The following is a 25,837-nucleotide window of genomic DNA, read 5'->3' as shown; positions in this document are numbered from 1 at the left end:
CAGGGCTTTTTCAACATAACGTGTAGGTCTTTTAAACCATTCCTGTAACTAGGCTGTGGTACCAGCTCTGAAAGCAACTGTCACAGAACTGCATTCTTGGTTTCCACAGGTTACCAGTAAGTCTGGAGAGCTATTTGGACACAATATGGGATACTGCAGGTATGAAAAGACACATAGTCAGGAAGGGTTAATGGAAAACCACTCTAGTGAGCCTGGACAGGCCTGGCTTTGTTAGTCCTCCTCCAGATGTGCAATCCTGACTGATTCTTCTTTGTGGCTCAGGTTAGAGCTCTGGGCAGAACTGTACCCAGCACACCGCTTCCACCCTGACTTTCCTTTCTCCAGTGCTGATCCCCTCCCCCTCACAACAACTATGGCCTGTTTTCGTGGAAAGCAGGTACATCTCATCTTCCGCTTCCCCCACACCCAGCTTAGAGCACACTTCTCTGCCAAGGGCCAAATGATGATTCAGGGGATTTTGTGGCCCGCTCCACACAAAGCTGGGGCTGGGAGCGATGGTTCTGGTGAAGAAAAAATATTTCTAACAAGTATCTAGAAGAGACATGCTGAATGGTCCTGCATTCCTGGGCCATGAATGGGTGTTGGCCCACTGACGGCCATGGAATATGTTGAGCAGCATCAATGCAGGCATGGCTCTTTATAACCATTGACTTCCAAGACTTAAACATCCAAACTGAGAGGAATCAGTAACTCATATTTATAGTTTTTCATTTAGAAAACAAAATTATTATGTGAAGAAACAAACCTCCCTTCTTGTATTTGAAGAATACAAACCTGTGTGTTGTATTATTTCTATAACACACAGTAGAAAAAAACAGAAAAGAAAATACATGTGCTGGTTCCTCAGCTATCTATCTGTCACTGCCTTAACATCCTAACTACCTGCTACAGTGATTACAGGTTTTCAAAGTGAGGGACTACTGTCAAATACAACATAAAAGTTGCTTTACAACCCCTATAAGCAAGGATCTTCTTTCCACATGTGCCCATTAATTTAAAAAAAGTAGCAAAAACAAAATAACAAAAACCCTTCTCAAGATAGTACCATCTTACAAGATAGCTGTATGCATCACAGCTTCTCTAAGATCTAACTTCACAAATGACTTTATCTAATTAAGACAACATGAACCAATCACAGCATTTGCTCCTTCTCTGCCAGGATATTTTTAGATGACTATCAGTAAGCATTACAAGCTCCACAAGAAGCTTATCTATAGTGCTGCCAATCAACCTAGAATGGGTACCTACATAATCTTTCAGGCTGAAGTCCTAGTTACAATGGCTATTAAAAAGTAGTTATGAGCTGTTATGGGCAGTTCCTTTAGCAAAAGCTGGAAATCTCAAGAGTATATTGGAGAAAGTAAACAAACAAACAAACAAACAAACAAAAAAAAACAATAACAACAAACCAAACAAAAAAACCCATTCATCTAATTTAGTTTAGACTAATGGTTTAATTACATGCCATGGCAAGACAAGATTAAATAAGATATTCAATAGAATTTACAATAAAAATAAAATATTTAACACAATTTAAAAGATATTCAAGTTAAAACACCGACACCTACAAAAAGATTCCTTTTATCTCTAAATTTTACCTTTTAATCCCTACAAATACTTCCACTATACTTTCATAGCTATTACAAATGACTATTTCATGTTATACATTTTACTATTATACATCTCCAAGCTGTTTAAGGTGCTCATAGGTTTATGGGAGTAGAATTATGCAACAGAGAAAGATGCTCACTGGGAGGCGCCCTAACCCTTGCTACTCTACTGTTGAAGTGAAACCAGTACTCAAGATCAAGAAGGAAGCAACAACAACAAAGTTAAGTGGAACCCTCCTGGCAGTTCATTTCAAGCCTTGGACAGGCCAGGGGTTACTAACATGACTCATCTCACTGTGAATCAGGCATAAGTGAGGGGTGGAGAGGGCACATACTACTAAAGTTTTAAAAATATGTATTTCACGTGGCTCACATTTTTAAGAGAAGTCCCTTCATAATCTCACAGTAAACTGCAATAAGATCATGATGCTTCTGAATAATTTTCAAGTTTTGCTGACACACAGTAAAAAAAAAAAAAAATCACTTAACATTTTACACTCAATGGCTAACATCTTTTCTTGTGCTTGGAATAACACTAAATCAAAGGTGCTTCTAGGATCAAGGGAGATAGGCTGAGCCCTAGGGTAAGGACTGAAGTGTTTGCTGCCAGAGACTCACACAAGTCATTAGAGATTCTCAGGTGATTTTCATGGGTGACAGTATGGTGAAACACTGGGATAAATGTGAGCAAGGCTTAAGACCAAGTGAGGATTGTACTGAAGGATGGGAACCACATTTTCCTCAGTGCATTTCCATCCTCAAATGGTTATGTGGTTTATGCTGGAGTTTTTGCTTTTGTACTGAGGTCAATTTGGCCAAGAGTATAAAAGGAAAATCAGGGTTTACTCACCACAAGGAGTCCCTGTGCCACCACACTCCATCCTATAAAGGAAGTGAAAGTGCTCCTCCCTTCGCTCTGATTTACAAGAGAGAAAGAAAGAAAGAAGGTTGTAATGTTGCTACGCTACTTAGAGCGTCATGGTGGGGACATGGGATGACAACACCTGAAGCTGTGAGGGCTTTCTACTAAAAGTATGCTGCTCTCCACTGGTGTACACACTATCAGCCCTGGTAAGAGGGAATAATGGACACATCTGCTTCCCCAACAAAGATACTAAGAGCTCTCCCTACATGCTCTTGTGGTGGCATTAGTTACTGAGGCCAGAATCAAAGGCTTTATTTTGTGTGAAAAAAGATAAGCCTATTTAGACTGTATAAAGTTAATTTGAACACAATTATATTTAAAGAGGTAAGGTAGGTACATGGAAGAAACCCATCAGGTTAAGAAACTCAAGAATTTGAAATGCATTAGTTCTTTTGGGAGGTAAGAACTTTCCTATGATGTCAACTCTCAAATGAGATACTCTCCTTTCCAAAAACAAGAAAGAAAAAAAAAAAAGAGATGTCAATGAAGTCTTCAATAGGAGTTATGTCTAAGACCAAGACAAGGGATCAGAACATTTGCTTGCCTGAATTTTATTAACTCTAATATTAAAAGAAACACACCCAGCATTATTCCTAAATTCTTAACTTTCTTAGCATCGGAGAATGCTCAGCAGTGCTTTCTTTACTAAGAGCTGTCAGTTCTTGTTCTAGATTTACCATTTTCCTCTGTAATCTCATTCAATGTGTAACTTAAGTGTGAGAAAATTCTAAAGCATAAAATAATGGAAATTTCAGAAAGAGACAATATTGACACTGATACTACTTAAATTAACCATATACTTGGGATATATATATATATATATATATATATATATATATACTGCAGATTAATTTGGAAAGATATTTGATATCTATTAAGCCTAGATAACTCATATAATGAATCACAACCTAATTCTGTTTCTATGTCTTCAATTACTGAAAACATCATCCCAATTTTCTCTTAAATGAAGCTATCTTACCTTATTGAGTAAGAACCTACTTTCTATGACCCTAGATGGATGCCTGCTTGCCTTCCTGCCTTCTTGTCTGCCTGCTTTCCTTTCTTCCTCATGAAACACTGGGCAGAAGGGGCTAAGACTGCTAATTCATCAGAAACACAGCCGACCAAGTCTTCTGTGGTCAATGAGAAGTGGTATGCACTTTCTACAGGAGCAGGGCAGCACCCTTTACAAATAGTGCACTCCACCATCGGCTCACAGTAACATCCTGCCAGCGTCTCCAAAGGAATACAATTTTTAGCTATTTAAAAGTTGGCAAAATGGTCTGATGCCTGGGGAGTCAGGATGAGGACTGAGTTACTGACTAGGCTACAAAACTGTCCTGGTTATCATCCTTTGTTAAAGTCAGCGTCTCAGAAAACCCCAAACCTCAAACCAAAGCTGAAAACATATCAAGATAGCAGAAGATCTAGGAATAAGTTCAACGCAGAAACTCTGGTTTGCTTTAAAAAGACTTAGAGATGCTATACACAAGAGAACTCCAGACAGAGAAGAAAGCATTCACTCAGGGATGACAAAAGGTAATGGTGTCTATCCTGTTACTACTGGTTCTCTTGCAGGCAGTTACTGTCTCCATGTCAGGATCTAATGTACAGTTTTCTTCTCTTTTTAGGAAAGAAAAATAACAAAGAGACTAGGACGATAATTTTTTTTTTGACAAAAGATTAAAACAGAGGAGATGAAAATTGTAACGGCTGGGAAAAGCATACAATCAACTTCTTTGCAGGTTTCAAGTCAGACTGAAGGAAAGAGCACTTTTTGCTTGCTGAAAAAGATGTAACGTAAAGCAGCTATAGGTAAAACAAATGAAATCATCTTTAAAAGAAGTAGAGAACACTGGAAAGAAACTGTAAGAAAGCAGAAATTAGCTATTTCTGTATAGTTCTGTAAAAAATAACGTATATTTGGGTATTCCAGAAACATCAGACAAGTCCTGAGCATGAAATTAACAGGAGTTTTGTTTAGAGTCATTTTCACAGTATATTTTCAGTTCCATGCCTAAAAAAACAAACATCCAAAAAAAACACAGAGACACTGCCTTCAGTGTTCACAGAAAGTAATCCATGGCTCACACATACGCTGCTTACTCAGATACAGAACACGGCAGGTACTAAGACATTAAAAGTAGCACTTCATATTTTCTGTAATAATGCTTTCATATAGGGGAAACAAGATGGTTGATATTTGGCTGCACAATTTTAATTGCATTCTTATAATTCATTTATCATATAAATATGAGTGATAGCATGAAATGTAACTTTTCAGTTAACCTACATTGCAAAGGGATTACTAGAAATTGTTTATAACAGGCTGCCCCCTAGAGTCCTCTTAGCTATAAAACCATGAAAATAGAAAGCTCTTTTCCAAATGACTGAAGTTATTTAGATTGAAAAATGCTTCAAATTAAAATTTTAAAGTAATCACCTCTTTGTGCTAAAAAACTTACACTGTTATATATAAAAAAAAAGGTTGGCTACAGGAAGCAACAATCATTTATGTGAAGCAAACTGGAGTAGATGATTTCAGAATTCCTATATTTTGCATACCTCTTAATATTCAGAATGGAAAGGCTATTTACATGTCTGGCTTCCCCAAGTGACAGAGAAACACAGAAATGACTTTGAGCATAAAAGAGTATTAGATGCCTCAAGAACACGATATGCCTTCAAATAAGATGACTTCCATCCTCAAGAGACTCTTAAGGACACTGACAAGCCATTATCAGGCAGTGTATTTTACCCATCTGCTAATCACATAGAAAACAAACAAACAAAACCCAGAAGGAAGAATCTCTAGGTTATAAACCTCGTTACTGCTTTATTCCAGGTGCCAACAGCTGATCAGAACATGCCATGGGTAGACTACGACCTGCTTAGCACTGCTGATCAAGGAATAACGAAGATGTGATCTAGCTCACAAAGTGCCTGTGAAAATCCCTGTGAGATCCCAGTTACTTTATGTTAGGCTGTTGCACTGGATTAATCTAATTTCCCTGTATCTCCCTCTTTATGCAGCCACACATGGAGATTTTCGATCGGTAGTGCTTTACTGATTTTCCCCATCTTCTGAAAAAGTAACTGAAATGTCATGAACTCACTGAGTTCTCAATATAGAAACCAGCACATGAAGTGTGGCAGTAAAGCGCCATGCCACAGAGGTCTTTGGGAACACTGACTAATGAGAACGTTCCTTCTTAAAAACTCTCCTCAAAGTACAGTACAAAGGAATACCTAACAGATCCTAAAGCTGGTGCTTAAATGCCTAAAAAGACCTCCCCTGCTGGTTCAAGTTATGACTAATAAAACACACAGCATAATTCATATTCTGGAAGATGAGAAAGATTACAAACACAATAATAACTTACATAACACTGAGGTAAGCTGAGTTCTTACAATTGTTTTATTCTCTGCAATCTTGCTAATAGTAATTTTTATTCCTTTTGCCACCTAATCATTATATTATTTATTATTATTTTCATTAATTTATTTGTTAATTTTATATCCTATTTACTATTTCTATTAGAAGCATTTCTTCCTTATCAAAATGGGTTAAGGCTTATTTTAAAGGACTGTATTTATTATTAAATATAGGCTCATTTTTTACTTCAAAAAACACTTTGTGACTTTAGTTTTTTTAAACAAAACTTACAATTTTGAATATGGACTGGTAATTTCTAAATTCAACTTCATTGGTAAAACTGTAATTCTAATTATTATGTTCCACTGAATATTCACTATAATTAAAGAAAGTTTCACAATTATTGTCCATTTCAGCATTTCAAAATGAAAAAAAAATGTTTTAAAAAATTTACAAAAGTCACATGTGTTAGAACTGTAACTCAAGCAACTATGCTAAAGCTAAGCAGTAATTTCTAAAGGGTGACTACACAGAGTTGAGAAAGAAGGAAAATTCTAAAATCAAACTTGTTGCTCAACTAAAGAACAAATGCACATTAAGCTTCATTCCACTTAATGTTAAGGTGGGCTTAACATTCCACCTTCTACCTTTCTGCTTGGTAGAGCAGAAGTGAAAGAAACTGGTATTTCTTACTGGGCACTGTAGGCAGGCACTCTGCTGGCATTGTGGGGGGCTGTAGTCAAGACTCTCTGTGGCACTATGGGGTGCTGGGGTTATGCACTCCACTGACATGCTCTTTGTTATTTCCAGGTTTGGGGGGCCGGGTAGTGAGCTCTCAATATCCTGTTTGGACAGATGGGAAACAAGCTTAGGAGAGGCAGGCACTCATCACAATGCACTAGTTATCCAAGACTGTCAGAATGATGGCCACCAACACAAGTGACGTAGAGGAGTAATCCTGCATCAGGGCTCCTTAGGAGATTCTGATGCTCACCTCCGAAGCCTAGAACCTGAACCTCTCATACGTGAAGCCCAGGAGGCCTCATAATCCTTGTACAATGGGTTAAGAGCATGGCCAGTCAGTTCCTGCTTCTAGTCCTGTTGTTCTTCTACTCAGCCACACAGCACTTGGCATCAGTGTCGGTTTACTGGCTAAAGGAAAGTTTTGGTTCAAAACCTCTCTGGAAAACATGCATATATAAAATACATAATATTATATAAAATAAATTAGATAGCTAAGCAGTGTATGCATTAAAATCAAAGTGTGATGAAACTATATGAATCATCCGTATTCTCGCAGCTTGACAAGTTAGAAAAGTGATGAAATGTTTAGACCCTAGAAATAGTCCAAGATCTAAACTTACCGTAAGCCATAGCAAGGGAGAGTGAAGAGCCTGAACAGCGCCAGCAAGACCCTTAAGGGAAGCAGGGTGAGCACGTACAGGAAGGCATCGAGGCACAGGAAAATTCCAAAACACATGAGCTACAATGGGAAAGAAAGAAGAGAGAGAGAGGGAGAGAGAAATACTCTTTAAATAGGAGTAGATACAAATTTCAAACATTCAGGATTTCTGAACTTTATGAGAACTTAATTCCCGATGACTTGGCTTAAGAAACAGGAAACATTAGCCTTTTGTTACTCTTCCCAGAGTTTCCCATTTGTTGTCCACAGAAATCAACTACTCAAAAGATGAGTTGCTCCGAACTGATGTGGCTTCCAGTACTTCTTAAAACATCAGAGACTAAGAAAAATCTGTCCAACAAGCTTCTTACACCTTTAACCCCATTCCTCCCTATTTCAGTCTTTATATACACAGTTTTAATTTGAAAACAGTTTTTGGAGATTGTTTACTATGATCTTGTGTATAAAGATAGCTGCTATACTTGGAAGGCCTCATTTTGCAGAACTAACTACTCCTTTTTAAATTTCTCCCTTATTTCTTACTGATTTATACTTTTATTTTCACTCAATAAATTTAACAGGATACTTCATAAGCGGAGGGTGAGATCTTCTCATTGCTTGAAATAACTGGATCTAGTTTACCAAACTGCTATTCCAACAGTGCTGACTTCCTGTGTGCCTCACACAAAAGCATGGTCTCATGCCTTCACCATGATGCTCTACATAGCTTTAGGCAATAAACTGTCCTGCCTGCAAGTATTAACTAAATTCACACTGCTATAAGCAGAACAGTTTCTCACAGAACTCATGAGAACGTTCTAACCTTCAGGACGTGGATCTTTAAAGAGGTGAGTTAAGTGACAGGGTCATTACAGTAGGCCCTGCTCCAACATGCCTGCTACCCTGGAGATGTTAGTGGTGAGCCACAATCTTAGTGCCCACACTGACAGTTGTATAAGAGAGGGACTTGGACATAGATATGCAGAGGAATGACCAGGTGAGGACCTCTGAGAAGGTCATGGGGAAGGCTTCAGGATAAACCACTTCTGTTAACTCATGGATGTCAGTCCTCCCCCTCTGTATCCCTGCTGCTTAAACTGTCCAATGTGGAATACACTTTCACTGTACCTCAGCCAACAAATCTATACGTACTTAAATTAAAGCCCATATTTTATTAATTTTTGGCAAATACAAAATTCTAAAAAATACACGATAGTTATGCCAGATTTTTTTAATCTGTATATACAGCCTTCTTCAATGCTCTAGACTCATGAACAACAATGAAAGCACAATGTTAACCTGTCATGTGAAAGTCTAGTTTTAAGTGTTCCCTCCATGACAGTCACCCTGATTCTGTTGTTGATGTAAAGTGCTAGTTTCTATCCATGTTTTCAAGTTATGCAAAGGAGTACTAAAGACTGAGTAGTAGTCCTTATTGATGACTCCCGCCCTCGATAAGTCTTTCCTGTCTGCAGATTCCAGAATCTTGGATATGTCTATATGAGAACACAAAATGCTAGAAAGAGGAGTGTGTGCTTATCTCCTCATGAACTCATACTGGAACAAACACTGTAGTCCTTTAGCCAACAGCCCTGACACTGTGAGTGAGGGCATGCTAACATGTTCAGCTCAGCAGGTACAAAAGCTATCAGGAAACAGGATGTGACTCCCACCCTTAGGAAGCTTGAGACTATCAGTGAGGGAAGTAGTCCTATCAATGCAGAGCTAAGCTGCCATGGTAGATCCAATTGTACACGAACAGGGAAGGTCCAAAGGCCAAACTACCCTGAAGAGAGTTAGAAAAAGGACTGAAATAACTTCTAAGGATATGAGCATGTGCCACACACGGAATGTGGGCTGAGCAGAAGAGATGGCCTGGCAGAGGGGATAGGGAGAAGGCATCTAGGGCCTCGAAGTGCTGGCGAGACTACAAAGTGGACAATAAAGACAGGGAAGAAGAAAACTCCTTGTAGCTCAGCCTACTCTGTTTTGGTATCCACCATGGTGCACAGAAGTTTCACAGTCTAATGGCCTTCCTTTCACATTTCAAGGTCACATGAACCCACTAGATAGGCAGTATCTTTCAAACACTGTGCAGGCCCTGTGACTGGACCAGTGATGCTGGCAACAGACCTCACGACAAAGATAAAGGAAAGCATGTGGCTGCAATTTAAAGCCCTTTCAACTGAGGGAGGGTAAGCATTCACACATGTGAGAATACAAATACTAAGGGAAAGCAACAGAAAGGCCCATTAATTTGGAACTGTGGAAAAAGGACAGTCCTCACCATTCTGGCACACTTTCTCCTAAGCAGCATTCTTCTAAATGCATGAAGTAAAGAAGCTGGAGATGTGTGGAATGTGAGCCTAGCCCTGTGCAGAATGTAATCTGTATTTCATGCACACGGTGACTCAGGATGCTGTGGTCTCTTGCCAGTGTGTCTGCAGCACTTAGGCTCCTAGCATCTCTGTGAGGAAATGATTACTTCTGCTTGACACATTAGGAAGCCATGGATGTGAAGGTGAATGCTGGCCCAAGGATATGCATTAGCAAGGGAACTAGCAAGTCTGTCTGGTCAGGCCAGAGGTCCTGCTCTCAACCTTTCATGCAGTTCTAGCAGAGCATTTCCATTATTTATACTTGTTTCATGAGCTAAGGTAGGTTTTCTTTTGGCCAACTTACTTCGCAATCTGCTTACAGTATTTGAAAAAAATGCAAGGATTTTATGAATCACATATTTAGACCAGCTGCTGGCTTTAAAATAACTGCAAGTGAAAAGCTTTGAGAACACATCAACAAGAATGATGTCCATGTTCAAATCTTTCTCAGTTGGCATTTTGAGAAGGTGGGCGATTTCTATTTCCTTTTTATTTAGACTAGATAACTGTAAACTATTTAGCCATTCCTAACTATGAATGCAGATATCCTTCTCCAGCACACAAGGTATGACTGCACAGTAATGATGCTGGTGACATATACAGCTTTTTTTTTTCCCCTGAGACACAAAAGTTCTGTTCCCCTTGAACATTTGCTTCAAATTTCAAAACAAATGCAATGCTGGGACCACCACATTGTTGCTCCGAGTACAACCTTCAGGCCCCGTCTGTTGATCTGTGGCTAGTCACAGGATGTACATCAAATCCTGGATCCTTGTCACTCTCTCCCCATGTTCCTGCTACTGTCCCACTTCACCTTGCTTATCTTATAGAATGGGGACTCTTTACCTATGTCTCACCTCTACATGGAAGTCCTTTACAACTAACGTGTTATCTGCTTGCACTTGCATGGAAGATAAAAAGAAAAAACTAAAAATATGGTAGAAAAATGACCCCTAAAAGCAGAGTGAAAAGACAATATATCAAAAGAAACCAAACACGCAGAAATTCTGGGTTTTACCTCTCTGCATTCCGTTGCATGTGTTTTCCCAGGGAAGTAAGATATGAGGTGAATACATTCCCTGGGCCAGGTCACTCTTTAGTTTATTCCTTCATCCTTCCTTAACCAAACACTGTAGAGCTTTGTTTAGGCAGATATTTTGACAACTGAGTAAAATTAAATTCTAAAGTAATTATTTTATTACTTTAAATATATTATTCCACAGGGAAGAATCAGGCTTATGTTGGGAGTTTGTGGGGTACATAGAGACATATGAGACCGTCAGGAAAGCTTTTCAAAGGAGACGACACTCAGACTACACCTTGCCAGGCAGAGTAAAGAGGACCAGAGAAAAGTGCTTGGTGCACTGTGTGTGTGGGGGGGAGGGGGGAAGGGGCAGTGTAAGCTGTGGATGCAGTTATATAAAAGAGATAATTTCATCTTCACTTAATAACTAAGGAGTTCATCTTCTTAAATCCAGCAGTTTTCCACAAGCCCACAGGAAGGAATCTGACTTTGACAGTAATTGCTGCATATACAAGGACATCTGTAGAGCAAATAATTTTTATGTACCTGAACTCAAAAATTCATGTCCCTAAGAAGTCTATACGCTAGGAGATGGTCAACAAAAGGACTGCTGGGTCAGGTTCTTCTGTGATGGGTGAGTTTATATACACATCTGTAACCACAGAAAGCAAAGGGATCTCAATCAGTGCATCACAATCATGATCTACATCTGGTGCACATTTAACAGTAGACATATTTCTTAAAAGGTAAATACATTGAAGAATTTAATTTGTAGAAAGATTATACACAATGAATGAGCATACTATTTTCTGGCCTCTCCTATTTGATATCCTAGGCACCCCACTTATGCTAACTTAGTTAGCATGCTTTACAACACACAAGGTCAGATTACTACTTGTTTCTCTCAAAGGGACAGACAAGGCAGAGAGGGTCCTGCTGAGAGGCTGACCAGATTCAGGACAGTGAGTGTGTTCTTAAAGACTTCTAACAGGGTGGAAGTTACTCTAATACTCGAGGCCTTTACAGCTCTGGCAGGAGAAGGCAGCCGATGTATGATTGACAATACATCTTTTAGGCTTAGATCTACTTTTCAGGAAGAGACCAGCCTCATTAGGCTAGCAATAAATAATCAGGGCGGTTAAGAGTCAAAATGGCCTGAGTAAGGGATCATAATGGTGTGACATAAGACATCCAAAGCCGTCAAGACAGAAACAAGTTTCTGACAAATGGCCTCCAAGTTGTAAGTTTACAAACAGTTGTCTCTTAATTTGCTGGATGATATTATGTACCTAGCAGGGAACAGCAACTTCACAATGCAAGGTAGCTGAGAATTCACTGGCTGTGTCCCATGATATCAACCCTTATTTCTGAAGGGGGCTGCTGGTGTTGTCATCATTGCCTAGGCTGAGATATAACCCCTGAAGAGGATGAGAAGAAGGTCCATAAAAGTGCTGAGGTCCAGTCAGCTTGTGTGAACCTGCCTTCTTCCCGGTAGGTGTATAAGTAGGGGTCTTGGCAAGGTTGAGTCCCAGAAAAAGAAAGGCTGTCTCAAGACGGATTTAGAAGGATGTTTCTATAAATGCATTCTCATGGAATTAGAAACCAAGATGATAACTGAGATGTCACTGACAATGAAACTGAAAACTGTTTTCACTGAAATAACGGGAAAGAATAGCTACTACTATGTGTTCTTTTCATACGCCTTGTGATAAAACAAAAACAGCTTTACATGATGTTAGTTAAGTTCACTACTATAAAATGAACCTTTGAATCATTCTATTTAAACGTTAACCTGCTTACCCTCAAAAAAGGGAAAGAAGTTCTCCTACTAGATACTGAAACCTTCCCTTTCTTGGAATTTTTGTCACCACCTGCTTTCTCTGTTCCTTGGAAGCAAACTCATAAAAGGGGCGATGGTGGTCAGAATGAGAATGCCTACACAGGCTCGTTTATTTGAATGCTTAGTGCCTAGTTGCTGGAACTGTTTTGGGAAGGATTAGGGCATGTGGCCTTGTGGAGGAGGTGTTCCCTGGGGGTAAAATTTCAAGTCTCTCTGTCTTGGCCTCCAACTTGCAGGTAAGACATAAGGTCTCCAGTGCCATGCCTGCCTGCCCGGGGCCATCGTGATGGTGACAGACTAATCCTCTGAAATTATAGGCAAGCCCCAATTAAATGGTTTCTTTTATAAGTTGTCTTGCTCATGGTCATGGTTTTCTGCAGCAGTAGAAAAGTAATAAAGACAGGTTCATATAGTTATCAGGCCTCTTGAGATGACTGTCAACCCTTTCATCTTAGAGGAAGAAAGTAAAGTCTTAAGGAGACTCTGATGAGCAGGTAATGCCTCATGATGCCGAGCCACATGCTTTTAGGTTCTGGGAACCCCTCTAACTTTTGACTAACAGTTCATGCTTAGTAATATCACAACTATTATCAGAACTCCACACATCTTGTGCATGAATATAAAGAGTCTACAATAGGCTTATGTGGTGACCATTTGGCTCCCAGTGGATGCCACTGTTTTGGGAGACCCTGAGAATTTTAGGAGACTGAGAATAGGGAGGAGGTAGGTTATGACTCTGACACCCACTCTCATCACTAGGTTCTGCCTCATTAGTAGCTCAGAAGCAAGAGTCAAGGCCTATGCACTTAAAGTTCTGAAATAGTATGAGCAAGTTTATGTCAGTGTCAAAAATTTGACGAACACATAAATATCATTATTTGTAACCTTCAACTTAATAAAGTTAAGGTTCATAAAAATTTGTGAGATGTGTTGTAGGCAGGAAAATCTCAATTTTGAGGTTAACCTAGGCTATATAATAAGTTCTAGGCAATTTAGTAAGATCTGTTTTTAGATGACAAAAATGCTGGGAGTGGTTCAGTTGTAGAGAACTTGCCTTATGAGCTATACATACTCCCCTGTGTTTAATCTTTAATATGATGATATAAATAAATGAATAAATAATTGATGATAAAATTCTCTAAAAACAGTAGCAGCATTTAACACCAAACAGGGGAACTTAGTTTGTATAAAATGTATTTAAAAACTATAATGTACAAAGTATGGTAAAAGTGAAATAAAGGACTGCCCAAAGCATGCAATTACAAGGTAAAAATACATTTTCCTTGTAGCTTAGCTTTTGATCACAAGCAAAGTTCATAAACAAGTGATTTTTATAACCTGTATCTGTCCAACTTATATATTGTAACCAATATATGTCCAACTCGAGAAATAATGACATGAGAGACAAATAAAAGAGAAAGTAATAACATAAGGAAAAGTTGTGCGCTTAACTTTGCTCATTTTCAGTCTGCACTGACTGTTGCTGTCCTAGTATTTCAGAAGCAGAGCTCTGGGGCTCATGCAGTGACTGTTCATAATCCTTTTCTCTGTTGCTAAAGCTCAACACTCATTATCCTAGTCTCCTGTGCTACAGTTGGGGGTGACCATGTACTTATTTAGTCAGCAAGACACAAGTAGCAGTTTTGAGAGCTCTGGGAAAGCTTTAAGTCTCTATGAAGGGCAGTCAAAAGGTGACATTACTGACCCCTCCTTTTTTTCTGATTATAATGCAGATTTAATAACTTGTCAACTTTCTATTTAACAGCATTAAACAGGAGGGCCAAAAGCTAAGTGCCCAAGACTGGGTGAAACAAGGTCTTAGAGTCACAGCAGGTCACTAGCCTGCTGGACCAATTGAGACCTTTGATTACATTTGCTCAAAAGAAAGGAGAGAAATCTGCGATCTAGTAATCTCTACTAGCCTCATTTTCTGTTACACACAGCTACAGCACTCCTGAGGAGCACACCCTGGGTAGTCTCATCCTGAAGCCTACATTCTCAACTCTTTAGCCTGAACGTAAGATACAGTGTAGACCCAGCCCATCTTGCAGTTCTGGCTCCTTGTTCACAAGCAAGTGCCCATTTCTGAATCTTTCCAGCACCTTCACCTATACCACCTGGTGCACATGCACATGCCCTATGATGCTTGGTCACAGTCTACCTCTTTCTTCTCCTGCCTTTGCCACACATTTCTTTCACAGGCCCTGCCCTCGTCTTCTTCTGCAGCTCATCTTTTCAGCAAACTTTCCCTCTGGAAATTCTTAGCAGCATGTTACTTATATTGCTTAATGGCACTTACGATTTTGTATCTTCTATTATAATTCAATATTTTCCACTATGCTAAAATCTGAGTTTTATATTTATATATACTACAAATGCCTAAGATATACTATAAGGACTTAAGACATAACAAATCAATCAATAAGTATGTGATGTTTATCTCCTTAAATCAGCATATAAACTGATCAGAGAATTTTAGAAAATGCTATGTGAGCAGTTTTTGCAATTTTATTTTTTATAAAATTTTAATTTTTATAAAATTATTTATTAAAATTTTAGATTCACAGAGACAACAAAATTAGCCATTGGATGAGAGATAATTTGCATATATGACACATAGTAAATCATTCCCTAGAACCTGTGCCCAACAAAATATGGGAGGAAAGTGAACTCAGTTTGGAAGTCAGCACAGAAGCTGCTACCCAGGGCAGAAGACATGGTCCTCAACCAGGCTCCAGTTGCATCTTACTGAAGCTAACCTCTAAAACCTGTGAACTATGAACCAACTGCAGGCCATGTTATCTAGTGTGCTTGTCTGGTAAGTCCTCCATGAACAAGATCAGGTTTCCCCCGAGAGAACCTGGTTAACAAGAGGGAACACACCTTCCCTAGGGTTTCTTTTAACCTGTGGTTAGCAATTTGAGAAAGGCTGACAATCACCTCTTGCAGGGTTGCTAAAGTCATGTCTAATGAAAGGAAAGCAGGAGATAAAGAAGGGACACAGGGGAACCTTGGAACCAGGTTTCTCCCCAGGCACCTCGTGCTGTGTCCTGAAAGCTTAGGTATGCAACCATCTTGTTCCATGGCAGGATTAAAGTTAAGGCTGTTAAAGATTTTAAAATACTTCTCTAGGGTTTGATAGGTAATTGATCCACAAGCAGGAGGCCCTAGCACAGGAATCACAGTTAAAAGCTGCAGACTTGGTATGTGAAGCCAGCAGTGGCAGCTTGCTAGAGAGCCACTGCACTGCTCTGCCTCTCGATTTATCCCCTAGAGAACGCCACCCTCCTCGGTTTTATGGCAGACAGACAGACACTTCTAAAGTGGACCACAAGCACTCAGCAGCAGACCGTGGAAGAGCCCCAGACCTGGGTAGGACTGGAACGTTTGTGTGAAAAACAGAAGAAAAAGAAATTCACCCCCACCCAGACGAAGGAAGTACTCTAAAATGTCAGTGCCTTATACCAGGGAAGAAGTTTGAAAAGCAGTATTAACGAAAAGTTGGAAGCACTGTTTGAAACAAAAGACAATGCCAAGTATGAAGTTGTTGGTCTATTGACATTTCATGCAGTTCCTGGGATTATTTTTTTCCACATTAGTCTACAGGTTTAGTAAAACAGCTAATTTTCTATTTAAAGCATGAACAGTGGTGTTTTGTAGTCCTTGCAGACTTCAGAGAAGCACAGAGCTCTCTGATTTTCAACTATCTTTTCCAGATGACTATGCAAAAAATACAGCATATACCAAGAAAGCAACCACTAAAGTATTATGTGTTCATTAAAAGGGAAGCAGTACAATCACTTAGATTAACTTGAAGGCCAAATAGCCTCCCAGGCTTTAAGTGAGGTCCTGCTTCTACATTAGCACTCAACTGACAAGCATCACCTTCTACTGAAGCAGTCTGTATGTTCCTAAAAGACCTGTAGCCAGCAGGGCCACTGCTTCTTCCTCAGCAGTCTTCTACATCCTGCCCCAGTACTGAACTCCCTCAAACTTCAGTGGGTGGCACTCTACCAAGAACCTACATAAAGTACAGCTGCTGAAATGGGCTGTCTGCATGCTTTTCTTCAGTCACACGGGCAGGGTGGTGGCTTCCCACTGCCTGTCACACCTCTTGCTTCACAATGCAGACAGTAAGCGTGAAGCTTCCCACAGCCACTCTAATAGGAAGCATAGTTCTGAGGAAGCAGCTTGACTTGACAAGTCTTCTGCTACTATAAAAATCCATGACTTAGCTCATACATCTTTCTTGTAATAAGATCTAGACTCTCCCAGGACTCCTCACTCCAGAAGCTTTAGAGGAAAAGTGGCTTTCCTGTCCTCTGATTGACCTTGCAACAAGATACTGGAGACTTGGTGCGTCTTTTTGACAGGACCTTTATTTTGACAAGAGTTAAACAAGTCATCTTATTCCTTGAACACCTGTCACTTAGGTCTTCAAATATGTGACTATTCTGAGAAATTGAAACCTCAAAAATGGCTGAAATTAAATACGTTAAGTGGAAAAAAAAGAGAAAGTGCTACTCTAAAAACACAGGTGAAGTAATGCTCAGAGCTGGAGGGTAAGACCCGGCATGAAGCTGTTTGGATAAGAGGCAAATATGCTAAGTTTAGTAAGTAGCAAAGGGAAGATGTGAAGAGATTTAGCAACATTTCCCTCATACTAAAACCAGCTAATACAAGCCTCTTTCTTCGAAGCAATCCTATATCTCCAAGCATACTTAATTACTTACCACATTACTTCTAGTACATTAAAAAAAAGTCAATAGAAGCTGTTTACATTGTTTTTATAATTAACACTTTGACATATTTGGAAATGAAAAAAAGTATACCTTTTCCAGTTCTCTTGGTATTCGCATACAAGTGTACACTCTTTCTCTTCGTTCTGTATACTTGGCCTCGTTATGTTCGAGGAAGTAACCTCTTGTTAATTCAGCACTGAGGAACCTCAATAATGAAAGCTCTACAGAAAACAGAAAATGACACAAAACAAAAAGAACAATGTTTATCAAGAACTCACAGGTGAGCTGGGGCCATAGTTAATATGCATAGAAAACAAAAAGAGAATGTTACAGCCTACAGGTCTGTGCCTAGAGGAGAGGGGTACTCAAATAACTGGAGGGTGTTGTTGGGAAATACTGTTGTTGCATACTAAAAATGCCACCGGAATACTGAAGGAATGGTTACTGAGAACCAGAGAAGCCAGAAGCATACCTTTTTAACTAGTCTTGGGTCTCATGGTGCTACATGCCTGGACGGTAGAGAGAGGAGGATTGTGAAGATTCTATCGACTACATATTCCAGCAGTCCAAAGGTAGCCCAGAGCCCTGGAAAGCACTGTGTTCAGCCCATGACTATGCCAGGGCAGCTATGTAGACACAGGTCAGCTGCCTCCTTCTTGGGTGCGCCCCGAGATGGGGCAGAAGGAGGCTACTTCTCCCCATGGAAGTTGACCCCTGCTATGTGGAAGTTTCCCAATGCCATGAAGTCAATAGCCACACAAAGAGAAACCTTCCTGACCTAGGGCGGGTACACTTGTCCACATTGCTTTTGCTTCTACAATGTAAATTCTTTTAGATGGTTTGTATCAGCAGAGGACGGCAAGGCCAAATAGCTTCAATCCGTTCCATTCTGCAGCAGTTGAGTTAAGAAGCTGAGGTGGGGATGACTGACCTCTTCTCTTTCTGGAATGCCATGCTTCCCCCACAGCCAGCTCCTCAACTACCTCTCCAAACCTTTTGCCTGACCAATACCTTCTGATTCTGTAGGAGGCCAAAAGTTTTCAAACTCATTTCTGGGCTTACTCTGTGATTTCTCTAAGAAATGTAGTACAGAAGCATTATCAAGCAGGGACAGTCAAAATGAACCCCCCAAAACACTCAGGAAGACAGAAGCAGGTTTAGCCCAGGGTCTGAAAAGTATGCCTTAAAGAGCTTACTTTTGTCAGCCCTGGAATGATTCTGTAGCTCCAGCAGTCTCACATCATATGACTTGCTTATTTTGCTTAAGCAGTATGTTCAAGGTAACTACTCTCTCTCTCTCTCTCTCTCTCTCTCTCTCTCTCTCTCACACACACACACACACACACCCCTCTATACATGAGGCTAATAATGTCTTTGCAGGATTGGTGCCTGGACTGAAATGGGGGAGGATAAGCCTTCATGGGGAGAAATGCTATCATTTCTCCATTATTGCTTGGCACAGGGCAGGCAGGGTCACTGTGCATCACAGGTATCCTGCCTTCCCTTTGCAGCAGTGTATTACAGTTACGTCACAGGGTGAAGCAGATACAAAATAGAAATGCTACTGCTCAGTCTTAAAGGCTATGGTATAATCTTATCCACAGAGAGTAAAACTATGGGTTAAGAACTTTCTAGAACTATAACAAAATAAAAAGAAGGCCCTGTGTGCTGCACTGTGAAAGAGAAATGCTAATACTAGAGAAAGCTATGCTTATACTCAGTTGAGTGCCAACTTTTGGCACTTTCCATCTAATCTTATTTAACACCGACTTTACTTAAAGATGACCTATATGGTGGATCAATCCAAATGTTTAACATTGGTGGAATTACTGAATATATACCAATGATGCACTTTTAAAGACAACTCTGAAGTGGAAAGAGAAGAAAATATGAATCTCTGGAAGAGGAGAGCTGCTGGGTGCTAGGGCTGTCACTGTTCGGAGAATGGGGAGTTGGCAAGGGAGCGAGGCTCATGGGCCTCAGTGATCATGATTATGACAGCACAAGGACACCCCTGAGAGCAGTGCCATGGTGTCATCACAAGGGCGGGAGGTTTTCTGTCCCCAACAAAAGACAGAAGCTGGGCAGACCAGGAGTCTGACATCTCTGTTGAAGAGACATACAGACAGGTCATTATATAGTAGTTATATATTTTAAAAAGCAAACTAAAACAAAAGACCTGGATGCACCTTGTTTATTGGGCAAATGTCTTCTACAGTGGTGTTTTCCTTGGTGAACGCTGAGGCCAGTTTTTGCCATAATCAGTCTTTTCTTCTGGTCCACAAAAAGCATGCGGTGTCAACTGGAGAAGGGGCTCAGGATGGATGGCCAAGTGACAGATTTCAAGTTCTCAAAAGAGAAAATTGGAACTCCTGCCAGTTCTGTAACACCTGTTTGCATCCTGCCTTCCACACAGATCCTTGAGGCACTTGACAGTGTTTGTGTAAAAGCAGATGAAAACCACAAAGCATGATGATGTACTGTCATGAACTCCAGTTCCTTTCTGTGTATCAACTGTAAACTTAAGTATTCCTGGTGTGGCCTGCTACCTAATTATCTATAAATGCTATTTCTGCAATCCTGGCTCTATGGTGGAAAGCATCAGAACAAGTACACTTACCAAACAGTGTAATCTAAATTAACTTGTCATAAATAGGTTCTGATAGAAACAAAAATATTTCAGCTATATCATAAATACAAAAAAGGACTGTGTGAAGAAATTGCCTCTAGAAATGTAAGAATCTTAGTGTAACACCAAATTAGATTTTTAACTGTAGAGCCATCTCTCCTGCATGGCCACATTAGATTCTATAATGGTAAAACATTAAACAATAATAGTGTATTCTTTAAGTACAAACACTCAAAACTGTAAAATAAATTCTATAGCTACGGCCACCTTGCAGATGAGGAAAGGCACAGAGAGGCAAAAGGGAGTTAACGGTATTCATATAACACAAATGAAGAAACTGAGAACATGAACAGATCCACTTGTAGCTAACTTAAAAGGACAAACCTGAGAGCAAAGCCTGGAGCTGATCTGCAATGCTCTCTCCTCTCCAATTACATCCAATTACCCACTATTATTTTAGAGACTAAGACCTGGCCATAATATGCTTCTGAATCATGCTAGATGAAGGGGCTTCCACTGCCTTGGAGCTGACCTGCAAGCTGCCGCTGGTGCTTGTATGGCACTGTTCCCTCTCACTCCCTGGAAGTCTGTATTTCCTATAGAGATACTCAGCGCCCTAGTGCACTGTGGCTTTGCGAAACTTTCTCTAGCGTTCTATAAACTTATCTAAGTTTATTTGCCCTATGACTCACGGTATAGTCTTTTGAAAATAGAGCTATTTTACTATTTAATTATAAAGTATGTCTGTCTACATTAGAAGATTGTGAACATAAATAAAAGTAAAATATCACAAATCAAAAGTCTAAATCAATTTCTACCAGTAATTTTAATCAATATTCATTGATTACAGAGACACTCTGTAATCCTGTATTATAAATTGAGAAATAAGAGTATAAATTCTTTTTTCCTCATTTCCGTAAAAAGAATTATTAGTTTTACCATCAGAGGCAGCTTATTTTAGAAATTAGAAGCTCGGATCAAAAAGTATTTATTAAAAGTAATGAGTAATCGTACATATATTTATATGTTCAGCAATGTCTAAATATATCTTTCTTAAAATAGCACTGCACATTAAAAAAGAAAATTGGAAAGGAAAACTGGATGGCTGTTAAGAAACTATTAAACATGCATGTCTCCAGCCTTACGTAAAGGTAGTGTATGCAAAGTTTATATAGGTATCTAAAATATGCTTTCTTACACAGAAGCATACTTTTGTACAGAGAACCTAGGAATTAACTTTTCTAGGAGACAACAGAATAGGAGTTTTTCCTTCCTAAGTCAAATAAAATTAAAAAAAAAAAACAACAAATATTTGCATACTCTATTCAAGTTCTTAAAGCTTTTCATTGCTTGTATTTGTTTGCTTTGCAGACATGGGCTCTCCATGTAACCCAGACTGGCCTTGAGCTCAGGATCTTCTTACCTCTGCCTCCTACCCTTTAAGAAAAGTTTGTGGCCTCAGTTGGGACTCATTTAGGAGCAGTCTTATGTTTAGACACAGAAAGGGGTACAAAGATGAAACCACATCTTAACACTAACAAAGCAAGTGATTAAAAATGTGAGAAGTATGTCAATACTACTGCAGCCAGCTTAAACTTTCAGGTACTTGAACAACAGAATGCAAGGAATATGAATCCTTTGAATCCCATTGACAATCTTTGTGGGAACTGGTTATGAGAAACTAGTCGGCTTTTTTGGGTTTCAGTTTTTCTTTCTTCTCCTGGAGATACAGCAAGATGTGTGAAGGCAAGGAGAGAAACAAATCAGACAAGAGTGAGAGTTCCAGAAGTCAAGTCAACATTACAAAGAGAACAATAGTCACAGCCCTGTCCCATCACAAATGGCACCATCGCCACACCTGGCAGCAGGCTTCCTGCTTGACAAGCAACACTTAGCTGCTCACCTGCACTTGCCTTACTGGGAAGTGTTTTGCGCTCACAGGCAGGTGTCATGCTTATCTTACACCAAGCATGTTCAGTCTCCATGGAGAGTAAAACATCCAACTTAGAGACTGTTCAGTAGAGCTTTGATGAAGCAGAGCCAAGAAAATTCAGCAAGCGGACTAAGCAGTTCAACAACTGAACCAAGCTAAGAACACAGATCACCAACTTAGTCCAGTGTTGACTTGCTGGGCACCAAGTCCCAAAGGCAAGTATGGCTATATAAAATCTCTCTCACCTAGAACTTTGCGGATAAGCCAAAAGGGGAACAACACAGGAGCAGGACAGTATGCATTACTTACTATCTTGTCTATGTCCAAAAGTGCAACATGAAATGGCAATAATTACAAGTATGAAAAAAGAACAAGGTGAGACTGCAGCTCTTGGTGACCACTATTTCCAGAGTTTGAGCTCAGTGACCACATAATAGGAATGGTGAGTGGGGTATACATCTCTGCGTTATGGTATAAGGACTAGCATCTAGCATTGTTTTTATACATGAATATTTAAAAAGAGATGCTGCTGAGGATCAAATGATAGCAAAGTCTGCAAAGAAACAGAAAGAAAACATAATTGATATAGATGTCCTAGTTATAGCTATATATACTTCAATTTTTCCTCAACAAATAAATAGGAAGGGCAGGACTAGAATAACAGAACGAGCAAAGTATGAATAAGCACTTTAACGAGAATCCTAGACTGTTAGGACTGACCAACAAATGTCTTATGATAAGAACCCTGAATGCCTTGGGGAAAATGATAAAGGGGACACTGGAACTAAGTGATGGTTAGGGCCATCAAGACACTAAGATTATGACTTTGAAAAGTTACAGCAAGCACTGCCCTAGCCTGCACAGAGGAGACAGGGCAAGCCCACAGGAGTCTTCAGAGAACAGAGAAGGGAGCACCAGACTATGACTGAGGGACAGACGTTGCCAGCCTGACACTAGGTGGTGCCCTCTGGCCTGGCCAACAAGGTTCCTATATCTTGGTAAGGAGGCAAAGAAAGTTAACAGCAATGGAAGAAAGAAGCCCTTGGAGGTGAACAAAGAAAGAGTAACTGGATTTCTAAGCTTGTGGGATGCCATCGCCAAACGCAGAACCAGTCACAGGTGGGCAGGCATCAGCAACAGTGAGAGCTGCCTGGCTCATAGAACACACACACACTGGGGGACAGAGAGGACAGAGAGGGTGGTTCACACGGAGCCCACACAGGAAAACCACTGGCTGGTAGCTCTAACTGAAATGTTACTGGGATGTTTGCCTAGATCCCTAATGCCATCTACCCAAACAGGAGAAACCTCTCTCTTTTCCATTAAACAAGACTGAAGGGACTGAGGAGCAAGAAGGTCTGTCCAAATAGGCAAGGCCTGCCGTCTCCCTAGTAAGGACTTACTGCCACTGCAGGTTGAAAAATCCAGCTTTAAACCTGTTAAGTATGCGATGCTCCAAGTCCCACTTTGGTGAAGAATTGAGTGTGGGCTATGAGGCTAAGTTTATGTAAGTCCAACTATCCAGCTCCATTCCAGGAAAGTTCACTTCGATTCAGAAGTCCAAGGTCTGTGTTAGTGCCAGGGAGAAATAATTCACTTCAGAAGTCCACGGTTTGTGTTCACTAAAGGCTCTGCACAGTTTCACTGTTTTTTGTTTTTTTGTTTTCACACCAACAACATAAAGGTTTCAATAGTCAAGGCTTTCCTGAAGCTCAGAAATATTCCAAAGAAACTGCAGTGAAACCTGGTTACATCTATTTAGTCTAGGTAAACAAGCAGCCAAGAGGTTGAAGACTTTGTCTTACTTAGGTCCTGCCAATTTAGAAAGCAAACACTCTTGCAAGCAAGTGTTTAACTGACAAGTAAACCAAACAGAGAATGCTGGAAATTTTTTAAATGGCTAAACGAAAACGACCAAACGAGGCACACAGCCTGCGCTGACGTTTTCAAAGATACGAAGACAGATGCAAAACTCTATGTTCAATTCTGAGAATTAGCAAGTCTCTCAGAATCTACCCACCAATCTTATAGACTTTCAGGACTCCTATAATTTCAATACCCATAGTGAATGCTGGAGTCAATCTTATAACTTGAATGTGTATTTATATAAGATGCAGGACCTATCCCACTACATTAGCTTGGAATAAGTTGGAAGAAATGCCATCAAGTTGCTGCCCAAGACCTTGGAGTTACTATGTAAGAATTAAAAGGTAATTACTCTTTCACCCAATCAGACAGACATGTCAAAATCTTCCTTTTTCTTTCTGGCTTCAGAGGTTTAGTATGAATACCAAAACTATTAAAAATTCTTTAAAAATATTCAGATCCTCGAACACACAGGAATTGTTAATATTTTAACAGTATGCTTCAAAGAGTTTATGGACATGAGGACTTAAAAGTGGTGCATGTTTTCTTGTGTGACAAAACTGTCTCTTCTGGGTTAAGTTTCAGTTTAGGGTGAGTCCACATGCAACATTTTAAGGGGTGCCGTTACATTTCTGTGCCGGAGAAAACTACTGAACTTCACCGTCATGACAGCACTGTCAGCCGAGTCTAAGAAAAAATGCAATCGGAGGGCAAGTTAACAGGTTTCCGAGACTCAACTTCGTATAAAACGCAGGGGGGAAAGAGTCACCTTGACGTGGACATCATCTAGAAAGCCCTGCGCTTCCCAGTTTTGACCTCCTTCGGATCTGGGAGATGCCTGTCACTGTGGAGACCGGCCGGGAGCAGTCGGTGGCCGGGGACCGCTGAGCTGCGGGGCGCACCTGGCTGGGGGATGGCCGCGGGAGCGTCGGGCCGCGCGCACCAGCCGCCGGGGTGGCTGTCACCGGCCACGGGGACGTGGGAGCCGGCGGAGCCGCGGCCCCTCGGCGCGCGGAGGGGAGACGGCGGCGTCCCCGCCACCCCGGCCCGCGTCGGCCCCTCGGTAGCCCGCCGCGGCCTAGCGCCGCCCGCTCGCCCTCCCGCCGGCCACCCGCCTCACCTGCGCGGCCGCGGCGCTTCTCCCGCCGCCGGTCGCTCTCGTAGAAGCCCAGCGTCTCGGTGTGCTGAGGCGCGGGCCCGTGGCCGCCGCCGCCCGGCTGCTCCCCGTCGCCGCGGCCCGTCCGCTCGGCGCCGTCCGCGCCGCCACCGCCGCCTCCTCCCGGGGCGGCCGCGTCGCAGACGCCCGCCATGTTCCGAGCGCCACACACTGTCCCCGCCACCTCCCTCCAGCCGCCCGGCCGGCCTCCGCCTCCCGCCGGCCCCCTCGCCGCCTCGCCCCGCCCCTCGCCGGAGCCCGGGCCGCCGCCATCCGCAGCCCGCCGGCCGGCGCGCGCCATTGGCGTCAGCGGCGCGTGGGAGGCTGCGGTGGCCGCCGCCACGGCCGCCGCCATCTTCTTCCTGCCGTCGCCGTGGCGCGCGGCGGGCTCTGCCGAGCGGGGCGCGGCGGCCGGCTCCATGCTGCCGGGTCGCGCGGCCGGGGACGGCGGGCGGCGGCGGGGCTCGGCGGGGCTGTCCGCGCGGCCCGAGGCCCTGGTGCCCGAGCGGTGGCCCGAGTGCGCCGGCGCGAGCCGCCTGGCCTTGGCAGCGCGGCGGCTGGGGCCGGGCTCCAGCTCCGTGGCTCCCGCCGGCCCGGTGGCTCTGCTGTCCTGGCTGCATCTCTCCTGCATATTTATGATCGTCTGTCACACTCGCTGTCCGTGGACAGTGTCCAAAGCCTAGCTCGGGGGAGCGTGCCAACAGGTGGGGGACTCGGCCCGACGGGCACTGCTCGCTGCGCCCGACGCGCCGCGGGCATTCTGGGCTGCCTTTCGGGAACAGGGTTATGTGGCGGCCAAGGTGGCCTGGTTCTGTCACCAGGTCGCCGCTGTCCGCGGGGCTGTGACCGAAACCCTTCACTGACAGCGGAGACGAGACCACCCGCCGCAGGGCCTTGGTGTCCACGAATTCGGCTCAGCCGTGGAGACCCAGACC

At 41.8% G+C, this 25,837-nt stretch overlaps 1 protein-coding gene across 2 annotated transcripts in view; it reads right to left on the bottom strand.

The window, feature by feature from the left end:
• Tapt1 (transmembrane anterior posterior transformation 1) overlaps nt 1–25,186 on the bottom strand; it is a 46,267-nt gene extending 21,081 nt beyond the window's left edge. The window contains exons 1-3 of one of the 2 annotated variants that reach the window (XM_021654443.2): nt 24,867–25,186; nt 17,409–17,539; nt 7,297–7,415 (exon numbers count right to left, since the gene is read on the bottom strand). In XM_021654443.2, the coding sequence (XP_021510118.1) occupies nt 7,297–7,415; nt 17,409–17,539; nt 24,867–25,056 (440 nt within the window). In that variant the 5' untranslated portion in view covers nt 25,057–25,186. Of the gene's footprint in view, nt 1–7,296; nt 7,416–11,282; nt 11,359–17,408; nt 17,540–24,866 lie in introns of those variants that run through there. The other variant, XM_060365366.1, reaches the window with a different exon arrangement.
• Nucleotides 25,187–25,837: the final 651 nt, after the last annotated feature.

This window comes from Meriones unguiculatus, chromosome 12 (genome assembly GCF_030254825.1).
Source record: "Meriones unguiculatus strain TT.TT164.6M chromosome 12, Bangor_MerUng_6.1, whole genome shotgun sequence".
Lineage (NCBI taxonomy): Eukaryota > Metazoa > Chordata > Mammalia > Rodentia > Muridae > Meriones > Meriones unguiculatus.
Note: the sequence above shows the minus strand (reverse complement) of the source record. Positions and strands in the feature narration are given on the sequence as shown.